We start from the raw sequence: 12,460 nt of genomic DNA, 5'->3' as shown, positions 1-12,460 counted from the left end.
TTTTTTTTTTTTTTTTTTTTAATTTTGTGACACCTTGATTAAAGATGTAGTTACCATTTCCTTCTTTCTGAAATATCATCCCTCACTAGTGACACTTGGCCAGTCTTAGAGTTCTTCTCTCCAGTCATATCGGTTCCTTTCTTTCAGCGGTTTTGCTTCTGTTAGGAACAATATTGTAATGTGCTTCTGCAGTATATTTTATACTATATTAAATAAATTTTACAAAATATTTGTATATTGTAATTGCTACTTAAGGGTTACTCTATGAAGAGCTCAGTGTCTTCTAATTTCAAATTGGCAGGTCATTGAAGGGGAAGGAAGTGGTGGTGGTGGGGTACTTTTTCTTTAAAAAAAAAAGTTATTTTTACAGTGATGTGTAAAGACACATTTGTTTTGGTTTGACTCTATTCCCAGCCTTTGTTGGGAGTCATATGTCAGTTCTGTTTGTCAGGATTAAGTAGGCTCTTCTCTGATTAGTCTTTAGCACACAAAATAGACTGGTGAACACTGATACAGAAAATACAGATTGGGCAGTGTCTGAACATCTGATTATTATTTTTTCTTTTTTTTAATAAACCAGGTGTTAGAACCTCAGAATGTTGATCCTTCTATGGTTCAGATGACCTTTCTAGATGATGTTGTTCACTCTTTGTTGAAAGGTGAAAATATTGGCATCACTTCACGCCGACGGTCTCGTTCCAACCAGAACAGCAACACAGTCCACGTAGATACATTTATCTTTTTACCTAAGTATTTTTGTATATTGTGAATATTAAAAATACATATTTAAAGTTGCTAATTAAAATTGCACTTAAGTCCATTAATCACAAAATTATTTTCAGGGTCATTATACGCGTGCGCAAGCAAATAGTCCCAGACCAGCAATGAATTCCCAAACCGCAGCACCAAAACAGAATTCTCACCAGCACCAGCAACAGAGGAATACTCGGCCAAATAAGAGGAAAGGCTCTGATAGCAGCATGCCTGATGAAGAGAAGATGAAAGAAGAAAGATATGATTATATAGGTCGAGGAGGTAAAAGCAAGTTATTGGAAAGGGAGGGAGAGCTTCTTAAAACCATATTAGACTGAAAATGTGATACATATTTTTATCTTTTACAGAAAACCCCAAAAACAAAAATAAACACTTCCTTAGTAAAAGAAGAAAACCTGAAGAGGATGAAAAAAAATTAAATATGAAGAGACTGCGGACAGACAATATCTCAGATTACTCTGAGAGCAGTGACTCAGAAATTTCAAATAAAAGATTAACAGATTCGTCCTCAGAGCAAAATTCGGAAAATGAGTTAAAAAGTAAGAATACTTCAAAGATAAATGGAGAAGAAGGAAAATCCCAAACTATGGAGGGAGTAGAACAGACACTAACAGATAGACGGTCTCCATGGGATGAAATACAGGAGGATAAAAACCACGAAGAGACAGAAAGACTGAAGTCATCCTTCTTAGATCAGCAGGAAAAATCTTCACTCCATGCAGCAGAGCAACCAACACCTTATGAGCAGAATGCCAAGGATCCACATGTTCAAGAGTGCAATGCAGAAAAACATACTGCAGAATTAAAAAATGAGCAATTTGTATCCAGACCTCCTACTCCGAAATGTGTTGTTGGCATTACTAATGAAAACAACTCTGAAAAGGAGAGCCAGGATAATGCTGCAAGTACCTTTGGTTTGCAAACGGTTCAGAAAACAGAATCTCACAGCAGCGATTTAAAACAGCAGTTTGCAAATGCAAATTTCCTTGTAGCAAGAAAACAGGAGGCTGACCAAAGTTGGGTTAGCAGTGTTGTTAACAAAGTGGATTTGATACAACCTGGGGTTGTAAAAACGTTATCTCAGAATGAACACTTAAATCCTGAAAAAGAAAAAGTGCAGTATGGCTCGTTTATATCTTCATTAAATGTAGCTTCTCTAGCAGAAGAGAGTAAACTGCATAAACAAAGTCCAGTCCCCGATTCTGTGAAGTCAAAACCTAGTGCTTCAGTTGATCATCCTAAAACAAAGTCACCTGATGTTAAGCCTAAATTCACCCAATCTTCTGATACTGTGAAGTCTAAGGTTAGTTCCCAAAACAGCCATGCTACTGGATTAACAAGGTCTGCCAATAAAACTGATCATGATTTGCCTAGGTCTAGTTTTCATCCGGTTCCAGCTAGAGTTAGTGCTCTAGAAGCTACTAAAAGTCCTCTTATCATTGACAAGAACGAACATTTCACGGTGTACAGGGACCCCACTCTGATTGGACAAGAAACAGGAACTAATCACATTTCACCTTATTTGCATCAGCATAATTATCCTCTGCATTCCTCATCCCACCGAACCTGTTTAAATCCAAACGCTCATCATCCTGCATTAACTGGTTCATCCCATCTGCTAGCTGGGTCTTCAGCTCAGGCTCCCTTGTCCGCTATTAACACTCACCCCCTTAGTACCGCATCTCACCATTCTGTTCATCACCCTCATCTACTTCCTGCAGTGTTACCCGGAGTGCCTGCTGCCTCCTTGCTGGGTGGCCATCCGCGACTAGAGACTGCTCATGCTAGCAGCTTAAGCCATTTGGCATTAGCACACCAGCAGCAGCAACAGATGTTACAACACCAGTCTCCACATCTTCTTGGACAAGCTCATCCTTCTGCTTCCTATAATCAGCTAGGGCTTTATCCAATTATTTGGCAGTATCCAAATGGAACACATGCTTACTCAGGACTCGGTCTGCCCTCCTCCAAATGGGTCCACCCAGAAACTCCTGTTAACGCAGAGGCTTCCTTAAGAAGGGTAAGTTGTGCTCGTTTCTTAATGATGTATTTAGCCGGGGCTGGTGTCTCCCAGTAGTGGTTTTCTAGGTACAGACTTGGTAGTTTGTATCGCAGTGAGTGTGTATTGATGGTGGGTTTTTTGAGTAGGCACAGAACTAACTAGGAATGGAAATCCAGTAGTAACCTCTGTCTCACAGTGGACGTGAGTAGGGAGTTCTTCCAGACCTTGATTTCCTAAGTATTACTTGTTTTTAGTTTATGACCAAGTGAGGTCGACCAGCTGGTTTGGGACCTCGAGTCCACTGGCTGCATATTTGCTACCTCAGACTATGAAAACTATTAGGTAAGTTAAATACTAGGAGAGGTAGGACAATCGTCTTCATAGTGGAATTTCATGTATGCTTGCTAAATAATGGAGAAAGGCTGAGACAGAAGGAGTCCTAAATCCAGTCGGAAGTTCTGAAGAGAAATACTCTAGCATTTATAAATCTTTCTTGCACTGTACACCCATTTCTCTTGTCTTTACACCTATCTGTGTACCCCCTATTGGCATATCTTTTTCTCCCCTTCTGTTCCTGTTGACACACATCCCTGCCTTCCCATCTGCTTTCTACTCCTCTGTATTCAAGTCAGGGTGATTCCTCTGTCTATATGCTGCATATAACCACTGAAGTCTCAGAAGGAATGGTTTGTGTTTTTCAGCCTAGCACCCAGTGCTGCTGGCAGACGTGGCAATTACAGGAAAAGTTTTCTCAGCTCCTGCAGGCTTGGGATGCGGCATGCTCATTGCAGGCACCTTAGAGGAACAGTGTAAGATGAAGCATGTGTAGCGCAGACAGAAACTTTGGAGAGCTTTACTGCCAGCTTCAATCAAACCTCCACTGAGCATGTGCATATTGATTTTTAGAGGCTTACAACTTGGCCTAATTTGGGCAGATTTTCACAGGGACCACAAAAGGCATGTCGCTGACAGTGGTCCGTCTGCCAAATTGTAAGCCTTTGCGTCAGAGCTTGGAGTTTCTGAATGGTTATAGAGATATTTTTCTTTTTCATCATGGGGAAAGCTATTCTTCCTCAGCCTCATTCTTGAGAAAAGCCAAACCATTGTGGCTAAGTCTTTCCCAAACAGTCAGTTTGAGCTGGTCTTGTAACACGAAGTCAGTTTGATCTAAAATGTGATAAAGTCAAATGCAGCAGAGAAGAAAAGCCTAAGAGGAAACTATAGGTGGATTTATCTTTTCATGTTGCTGCCTGCTCCACCCCATGCTGAAGTCCATTTTGAAGAACTTATGATAGACCCTGTTTTCACTTTAGCTGCCTGAAGTATGTAGCCCTGCATACTGAGGCACGTAGCTTTTTAATTATGTTGATATGTGGCAATTGTCTTGTGGTGACTTGTCTTCTGGCTCTCACACTGGAGGCCTTTTTTAAATACATCTTAGAAACCCAGAATGGGCGTTTCCAAAGTTGGGTTTGCATGGATGCCATGATCGCAGAAAGGGATCTGTGTTTCAGCTGTAACAGCAGCAGCCACCCTCGGCTCAGGGCTGAGCCATGTCTGTGTGCTGAAGGAAGCGTGCCCCCAAGACCACCTTTTCCTACGTCCGCAGGTGGCTGTGGCAGCTCCCGTCTTTGGGCTGGGCCGTAGATGGTTGCAGGTGGAGTCACGAAGCTGTTTGGGCAATGCTTGGTGCTCAAGCAGACGTTCCCCAGCTCCTCTAGGGAGAAGGTGACGGGCCTTTTTTGCATAATATTTTAATACAGCTTACAGGCTATTCATGGGAACTCACCACAGCGTGGGAACTCCTGGCTTAGGCAACGTGTGCACTAAAACTGTTAGTGCAAACCCAAGTGGTTGCTTTAAATATTCAGAAGTATAGAAATCAGAACTTCAAAGTTGTAGCACCTGCAGATCTATTCTGTGCTGCGTGCATGTGTCATGAGAGCTCTTGGCTCCCCTTCTGCTGCAGCAGTTCTCAGCTGGGAGTCACCAAGACTGGGGAGAAGGAGAGGGATGGACTGGTGAGGAGTGGACAAGGGGAAGAAGTTCTGGGCAGTGCCAGGAGTTAGGGGTGGAGCAGCACCGAGGGGCTTTGGGGTGCTCATGAGAGCTCTGCTCACTCTTGTCCCAGTCCCTTCTTGGCTTGTCCCTAGCACTTGAGCACCACTTCAACAGGGTGCCCTGCCTTTCCACTCCTCTGTGCGTGTTTCTCGTAAGCAGATCTCAGAGGAGAGAGGGAAAGGAGAGAGAGACTGAGAGCTGCTCTTGGTCTTTTCTGCAGAGTTGTTACACGAGTTTCAGAGAAGATATGAAAACAGAAACTTACCCAAGTAGTCAATTAAAAAACAGTTTCATAAATTAAAACTATCAGGGTATGTGTAAACGAGGAGGTTGGTATTGCCTACCTTTTGAGTACTTAGGTACACAGCACAAAATGATGCATACTCTGCGTGTCCCACGCTGCAGAGTATGGCAGGCGTTTATGGTTTTAATAGTGTGCTGCTGATGAAATTATGCCAAATAAAAATGCCTGACAAAATAAAGCAGATTAATTAGGATTATCATACTTAATCATTTGGTTAGGGGGAGGAGAGGAACCATCCAGGAAAGAGATATTTCTATCCCTTATATTGAGATTTTTTTTATAAAGCTGGAGATGAAATTGTTTTCCAGAATTACTAAACGTATTTGTCTTTTGAAAGAAATACTTCTTGCAATTCATTGAAGAGCTAATGGTCTGTTTACTGGTAACTGAAGTTAAGTGCTGTCAGGCTATCATTGGTTTGCTAATTTTGATGAGCTTGAGATGCTGTTCTAGAATTAACTATTCATGCTGAACACTTGAAAATTAAACGGTTCTAAGAATGCTTTTGAAATGTGTAAACTATTTTGTATGCTGCAAGTTCAGGGGAAGTACAATCAGATGTTCCAGTTGATCAAAAAGTGACTTAAAATGTTAAATTTTATTTACTGTGTATGATTTGATGCTGAAATACATTACTTCACTCTGATCATTGGTAGGACTTGATACAGTAACTCTTGTGGTCCCATGATGATTTTGAAATCTGATTTTATTTTTTTTGTTTTGGTTGGTGTTAACAGAATACTCCTAGCCCGTGGTTACACCAGCCCACCCCAGTGACCTCAGCTGACAGCCTTGGTTTACTGAGTCACATTCCTGTGCGACCGTCCAGTGCAGATCCCCTTCGGCCTCTCAAACTGACAACGCATTCCAGCCCGCCGTTGTCCAAAAGTATCGTCGTAGAGCATCACAAAGAGTAAGTTTGCTGTTTAACTCTGTGTAAGAGGGTACATTTCAGCAGCTAGTTTCCTTTAATTTATATGTAAACGTGGGTGTCTGTGATAGAGGAAAGCTTGTCATTGTGCTGCAAAACAGACTCTGCCCTGTTGACTTGGAATGGTACTTGAGTTCCTGAGTCATCTGAAGACTTTTGAAAATTGTACCTAATACAAAGAAAAGTTTATTTTGTGTTAATAGATAACTTTGTCGGAGCATGGGCAGAAAGGTCTTCCGTTTAGGATGTTGTGCTACGTTCAGACTAACCTGTGTCTGCTTAACCTTTTTCAGAGAGCTGGAGAGGAAAGCGTTTATTGAACCTTTACGTTCTGTTACAACTGCACCAGTAAAGACGGAGCTAGAGCAAAGCAGAACGCAGACAACAAAGGAGAGCCATATGCACAGACATTTTGCAGATCCAATGTTGAACCAGCTGCCAAGGCCACCACAGGAGACTGGGGAGCGACTGAGCAAATACAAAGAAGAACACAGACGGATACTCCAAGAAAGTATTGAAGTTGCTCCTTTTACAGCTAAAATAAAGGCACTGGAGGGAGAGAGAGAAAACTATTCCAGGGTAACGTCCTTATCTTCAAGTCCCAAAAGCCATTCAGTAAAATATGACAAAGACGCCGAACGCTCTGTGTCAGAACTGTATAAAATGAAGCATTCGGTTCCGCAGAGTTTGCCGCAGAGTAACTATTTCACCACCTTGTCTAACAGTGTAGTAAATGAACCGCCAAGATCATACCCGTCAAAGGAAGCTTCAAGTGCATATGTTGATAAACAAACTAACTGTCCTTCAACAGCAGCTAGTCCTCAGTCTCTCCCCTCTTACATTTCTTCTCTTTCAAAACCTCCACCTTTAATTAAGCACCAACCAGAGAGCGAAGGCTCTGCGAGCAAGATACCCGAGCAGCTTTCACAGTCAGTGCAGTCTCACTCTGTAAATTCTTTTAGAAGTGACAGCAGGAGCCCTACTCAGTTGTCAGTCTCGTCTTCAAATACACTCCGGAGTATGCCTGCCTTGCATAGAGCCCCTGTGTTTCACCCCCCTGTGCACCAGAACCTGGAGAAGAAGGAAAGCAGCTATAGCAGCCTTTCACCTCCGACTCTAACCCCCGTTCAACCCGTTAATGCTGGCGGTGGCAAAATACAGGAGTTGCAGAAACCACCAACTTTAGTACCTGAGCCTAAGGAAGCTCAGACTGTTTACAAGGGCACTTCTGAACAGAATTTATCAGAAATATGGAAGTCTAATAATGCTCCAAATAACGAAAAAGTGGATTGGCATGTTGAAAGAATGAGTGGAAAGTCACAGTCCGCTACAGCATCTGTTATTGTGCGTCCTCCTTCTAGCACGAAATACGATAGCGTACCAGTAATGCAGTCTGCTTCCAAAGATCGAGTTAGTGAGAGATCTTCAGCTGTGACAAATCAAGCAGATTGCCTGAAAACAGCGGAAGCCAGGGAGACTGGAAGAATCATTCTGCCAAATATGAACTCAGACAGTGCTCGCACACAGTATGAAAAGAAATTTCCAGCTGTCTCGCAAGGCAGCATTCCTCGTGCTGTCACCCCTACCACAACTATGATCTGCAGTACCAAAACGGATGTCACTGCATCAGCAGCAACAACTACCAGCGTGTCAAGCTGGGCTAGTTCAGAAGTGACTTACTCCTTATCGAACGCGGTCTTGGCCTGCGCGCCGCTGGAGTGTACTGCCTCGAGAGCAGCAAGTCAGGCAATGGCGCAGGCCCAGGAATGCAAGGTCAGCACTCCAGCTCCGGTTACACCCGCTGCTGGCAAGACAGGCAGTGCTGCTCAGCCCAGCTCGGGATTCTCCACCTCCACCGACTTTGTCCATTTGAAAAAGCACAAGGCAGCCTTGGCTGCAGCTCAGTTTAAAAGTAGTAACACCAGTGAGACCGAGTCCAACTCTGTGAAAAATCAGACATTTTCAACCTCTCTCTCCCTAGACAGTGCTATCGTCTGTAATACAATAAACAAAGCGAACTCTGTAGGCAGTGGGCAAACTTCCCAGACGAGTCAGCCAAACTACCACACTAAACTGAAAAAGGCTTGGCTAACAAGACATTCGGAGGAAGATAAAAACACTAATAAAAAAGAGAATTCAGGGAACAGTGTTTCAGAAATTATTAAGCCATGTACTGTCAATTTAATAGCTTCTACATCAAATGATTTGCAAAATAACATAGATAGTAAAGTCTTGGCAGATAAGTTTGTGAAGGAAGATAAGCACCCTAGGAGAAAGGCAAAACGAACTTACGATTCTGGCTCTGAAAGCGGAGACTCTGATGAAAGTGAGAGCAAGTCAGAGCAAAGGACTAAACGGCAGCCCAAGCCCACTTACAAAAAGAAACAAAATGATTTGCAGAAAAAAAAGGGTGATACAGAGGAAGAAGTAAAACCGAATGGTGTTCTTAGCAGGAGTGCCAAAGAAAAAAGCAAGCTGAAGTTACAGAGCGGCTGTAACAGCAGTGAGTATATTAATCTGATTTGGAAGAGACAGACTAATGTGAAGTCCAACGGTGTTAATCCTGGAGGGTTTGTCACGCACGATAGCTGGGAAAACAGTTAAAAAGTATGCTTGTGTAAATGAGTAGGTCCAGATTTATCTGTCTTGAGGCCATTTGAAATATCCTGGTTTAAGAAATTCAGCATTTTGTATATATGTGTTAACAGACTGGTTCTTGGCCTAAAAATGAGCAGTAAACAAACTGGTTTATGCTGTCCATCAGAATTCAACAGACTGGTGCATATAGTTGTGCCACTTGTATTGAGAGAGAAGTATTTTTTAAAAGATCTAATGCATTTATTTTTAGGGCACTACTGGAGGGAGAGATTCTCTATTGTTGAACTTTAATTCATCCTTTGATCAGGAAGCCAGAGGCAGTTCCTTGAGAGCCGATGCCACTCCTTACGATTTGGTTAATTTAATGAAAGGTTTGAGAGAGAGTCATTTCACACTCCTAACTAGCATGTGTATTACATGGTGTTAACACCCCTCTTGTTTAAGGAATAAAGAAATTTAGGGAAATACAACTTTCAATTTAAATGTAATGCTGTAGCATGTAGCAGATTTTAACTAGATTTAGCTGAAAAGAGAAACTCGTCTGCAACGTGAGGGATTTTCTTAAAGAACTTACCTTATTTTTTTTATCCCAATTTATTCTTCTCCAAGGACTATTCTTTTGTCTTTGCTCTGGTTGAGTATGAGAAAGTCTACCATTAAATTACTTTCCGCAAGAATTTTTAAGTACAGGTAGTAAGAAAATGAGTAATTTTTGTAATTACATTCTCTGGCTTTTCACTGCCTAGTGTATAAAGTTACTCTTCTGGTACCTGAGAGTATTTGATGCCTAAGTTGTACTGGGTGCTGGAAGTGTTGCAGTCTGTCTGAGGTATTCTGGTTTGGGAAGCCAGAGGCAGTTCACTGAGAGCCTGATGCCACTCTTACGATTTGGTTAATTTAATGAAAGGTTTGAGAGAGAGTCATTTCACACTCCTAACTAGCATGTGTATTACATGGTGTTAACACCCCTCTTGTTTAAGGAATAAAGAAATTTAGGGAAATACAACTTTCAATTTAAATGTAATGCTGTAGCATGTAGCAGATTTTAACTAGATTTAGCTGAAAAGAGAAACTCGTCTGCAACGTGAGGGATTTTCTTAAAGAACTTACCTTATTTTTTTTATCCCAATTTATTCTTCTCCAAGGACTATTCTTTTGTCTTTGCTCTGGTTGAGTATGAGAAAGTCTACCATTAAATTACTTTCCGCAAGAATTTTTAAGTACAGGTAGTAAGAAAATGAGTAATTTTTGTAATTACATTCTCTGGCTTTTCACTGCCTAGTGTATAAAGTTACTCTTCTGGTACCTGAGAGTATTTGATGCCTAAGTTGTACTGGGTGCTGGAAGTGTTGCAGTCTGTCTGAGGTATTCTGGTTTGGGTCCAGTGATAGTAGTATTACTCTTCCGCCGCCCCCCTCCAAGCTAAAGGGAAGATCAAGGAGAACATGCCTATAAAGTCTTTCTTGGTTTCACTTCTTAAAGTGAACTGTAAACATATACGTGTAACATGTTAGGTCTTTATGACCTTTATATTGTTGCAAAAGACTTTTTGTAGGTTTGTTGTAGAGGGATTGCTTACCTAAGTTACAGGAAGGCAGTAACTTCCTGTTTTGGCTAGTGGTACCTGAGTATGAAAGGGATATATGGTAATACATTATGGAACTGTTTCATGGAACTTAGGTCAGGAAATGGGTAGGAGTTGGTATTACATTCTGTTGTGAGTCGCACAGCCTGTGTCCTGCACATTAACAGGTTGGGCCTGTGGCGTGGTAGGAGCTTCTTGTGTTTGCCATCCTCTCTTGAAATCTTAATAGACCTGGCATCTTTCTGTCCGTTTCTCCTACTTGACCCATTAAACAGATGAACGTTTCTGATACTCCTGTCAGTTTATCTTGGGGGAGCTTCATTACAATTTCTGAGAGCGCCGCCGGTCAGAGGTTTTCTTAGGAAAAGGACTTTCCACAAAGATCTATACAAAAACAATCAACCTTGAGGAACTTTCAGGAAAGCACAGGTCCCCATGGGACGGCTGCCTGGGCTCCCTGTAGGCAGCTGAAGATAACCGTGCTTCAGGATCGGGGGCTCAGTGGCAGTTTCGCAACATGGGTGGTATCTGGATACTGCCAGGCTTGAAAACTGCTTTGTCCCAGTGCCGTTTCAGAAAGCCCTGGGAGCTAGCTCTGTGCTAGCCAGCGTGCTCAGAGCTCCAGGCTGCAAGGCTCCCTCCTGCAAAGCAAGGCATTTTACAGTCCTGCAGGCATTGGGGGTCTTCCAAGTTCCTGCCCACAGAGCTTGAGGTCTAGCAGCTCCCAGATGACTCCCAGGATCTCTGGTTCCAAGGCAGAAAACATTGTTTTGAACTAGCAAACCTGTACTTTGGCCTTTTCTACTCTCAAGTTTTAATCCAGTTACCATGATACTCCTCGGATGAGTTGGGAAGAGCATTTTGTAGGCCATGAACTGAGGCATAGGCAGTCTGTCACTTGCGAAGTTTGCACGAGTCATCTCTGGCAAAATACAGGTCTGAACCCAGGTACCAAGTCCAAAGTTAGCACCCTGACCTCCCTATAATGATAGGGAGGTCATTCTACATCAGATCCCTGTCTACAGGACATGAACTTTCGAGAGTAGTGGTAGATGAAATGACAGACACTTGTATCTATGCAGATAAAACTGGTACCGCTTTTAAAAGTCATTAAAATGAAAGCCTGGTTAAAACAACAACATGGTTCAGTTTCAAAATGTCTATGTGAAAATTGCATATATTACTCAATAGATTTGCTCCTTGTGTTACTCGGTGTTGGGTCTGCTGACTTTCATATCGAAAATAGAATTATACTGCTTAGCCTTGCAAAGCTAACAAACTTGACAGAGTAAATGGATTCTGTTCTTCCTTATGCCGGATATTTTACATTATATTCACATGTAACTCATCTGAACTTAGCTGCTCTTCTGTAATCATACCTGTAACCCTCAGCAAAAACAAATCTTGAAGAAGTAGGATTTTTTTTTTTAAGCTCTGCTTTCATTCATTAAATTGTTGCCTTTTTTGCATACATCTTCACTTGAAACAGAATTCAAACCTCTCTTTCTTGGGGTATTGTATTTCTTTGCTTCTTTTGTAAGAAGGAGATTCTGAAGATGGTTTTAGTGGAATATTTGGTGAACGATACACCTAATATAAGAGAAAATACAGTGTCCTAGGTATTCCTGGTAGCTCAGCAGGTAGTTAACTGTGCTCCTGCCTGCGTCAGTCTAATTGGTAGCTATGCTTTTTAAACTTTGGTGCTGACAGGCGGACAAATGGAAGTAATAATGAAATAATGTTATGCAGGTAACAAACGTACTTCATAAATGTTGAATGCTGACTGGTCTGACTGGGTTCTGCGAATAAGGGCTGCCAGTACCTCATCTGAAACTCTCCTTACTTTTGCAGCTGGTATACCTCGCTCAGTGTTAAAAGATTGGCGCAAAGTAAAGAAGCTGAAGCAAACGGGAGAGTCCTTTTTGCAGGATGATTCTTGCTCTGAAATAGGACCAAATTTGCAAAAATGCAGAGAATGTAGGTTAATAAGAAGTAAGAAAGGAGAAGAACCAACTCACTCACCAGTATTTTGTAGATTTTACTACTTTCGGCGGTAAGTACAGCTATTTCCTGATAATGTGGTGTTTTAACTTTTAAAAATAATACTGACAAAGGACTTGCATGCTTGAAAGCTTGTCTGATTTTTCTGGCTCAGTCAGTCTGCTTGATAAAAGACACTGTCTAATTTAACACTATTTACATTTC

At 41.8% G+C, this 12,460-nt stretch overlaps 1 protein-coding gene across 2 annotated transcripts in view; it reads left to right on the top strand.

Annotated features, from left to right (window-relative positions):
- Positions 1 to 12,460, top strand: part of JMJD1C (jumonji domain containing 1C) — a 114,696-nt gene that overhangs the window by 79,726 nt on the left and 22,510 nt on the right. For both annotated transcript variants that reach the window (XM_019474928.1, XM_019474927.1), the window contains 6 exons: positions 581 to 724; positions 843 to 1,035; positions 1,122 to 2,794; positions 5,879 to 6,054; positions 6,366 to 8,575; positions 12,107 to 12,308. In XM_019474928.1, the coding sequence (XP_019330473.1) occupies positions 581 to 724; positions 843 to 1,035; positions 1,122 to 2,794; positions 5,879 to 6,054; positions 6,366 to 8,575; positions 12,107 to 12,308 (4,598 nt within the window). The remainder of the gene's footprint in view (positions 1 to 580; positions 725 to 842; positions 1,036 to 1,121; positions 2,795 to 5,878; positions 6,055 to 6,365; positions 8,576 to 12,106; positions 12,309 to 12,460) is intronic.

The sequence above is a fragment of the Aptenodytes forsteri genome, unplaced genomic scaffold (genome assembly GCF_000699145.1).
Source record: "Aptenodytes forsteri isolate BGI_AS27 unplaced genomic scaffold, ASM69914v1 Scaffold349, whole genome shotgun sequence".
NCBI lineage: Eukaryota > Metazoa > Chordata > Aves > Sphenisciformes > Spheniscidae > Aptenodytes > Aptenodytes forsteri.
Note: the sequence above shows the minus strand (reverse complement) of the source record. Positions and strands in the feature narration are given on the sequence as shown.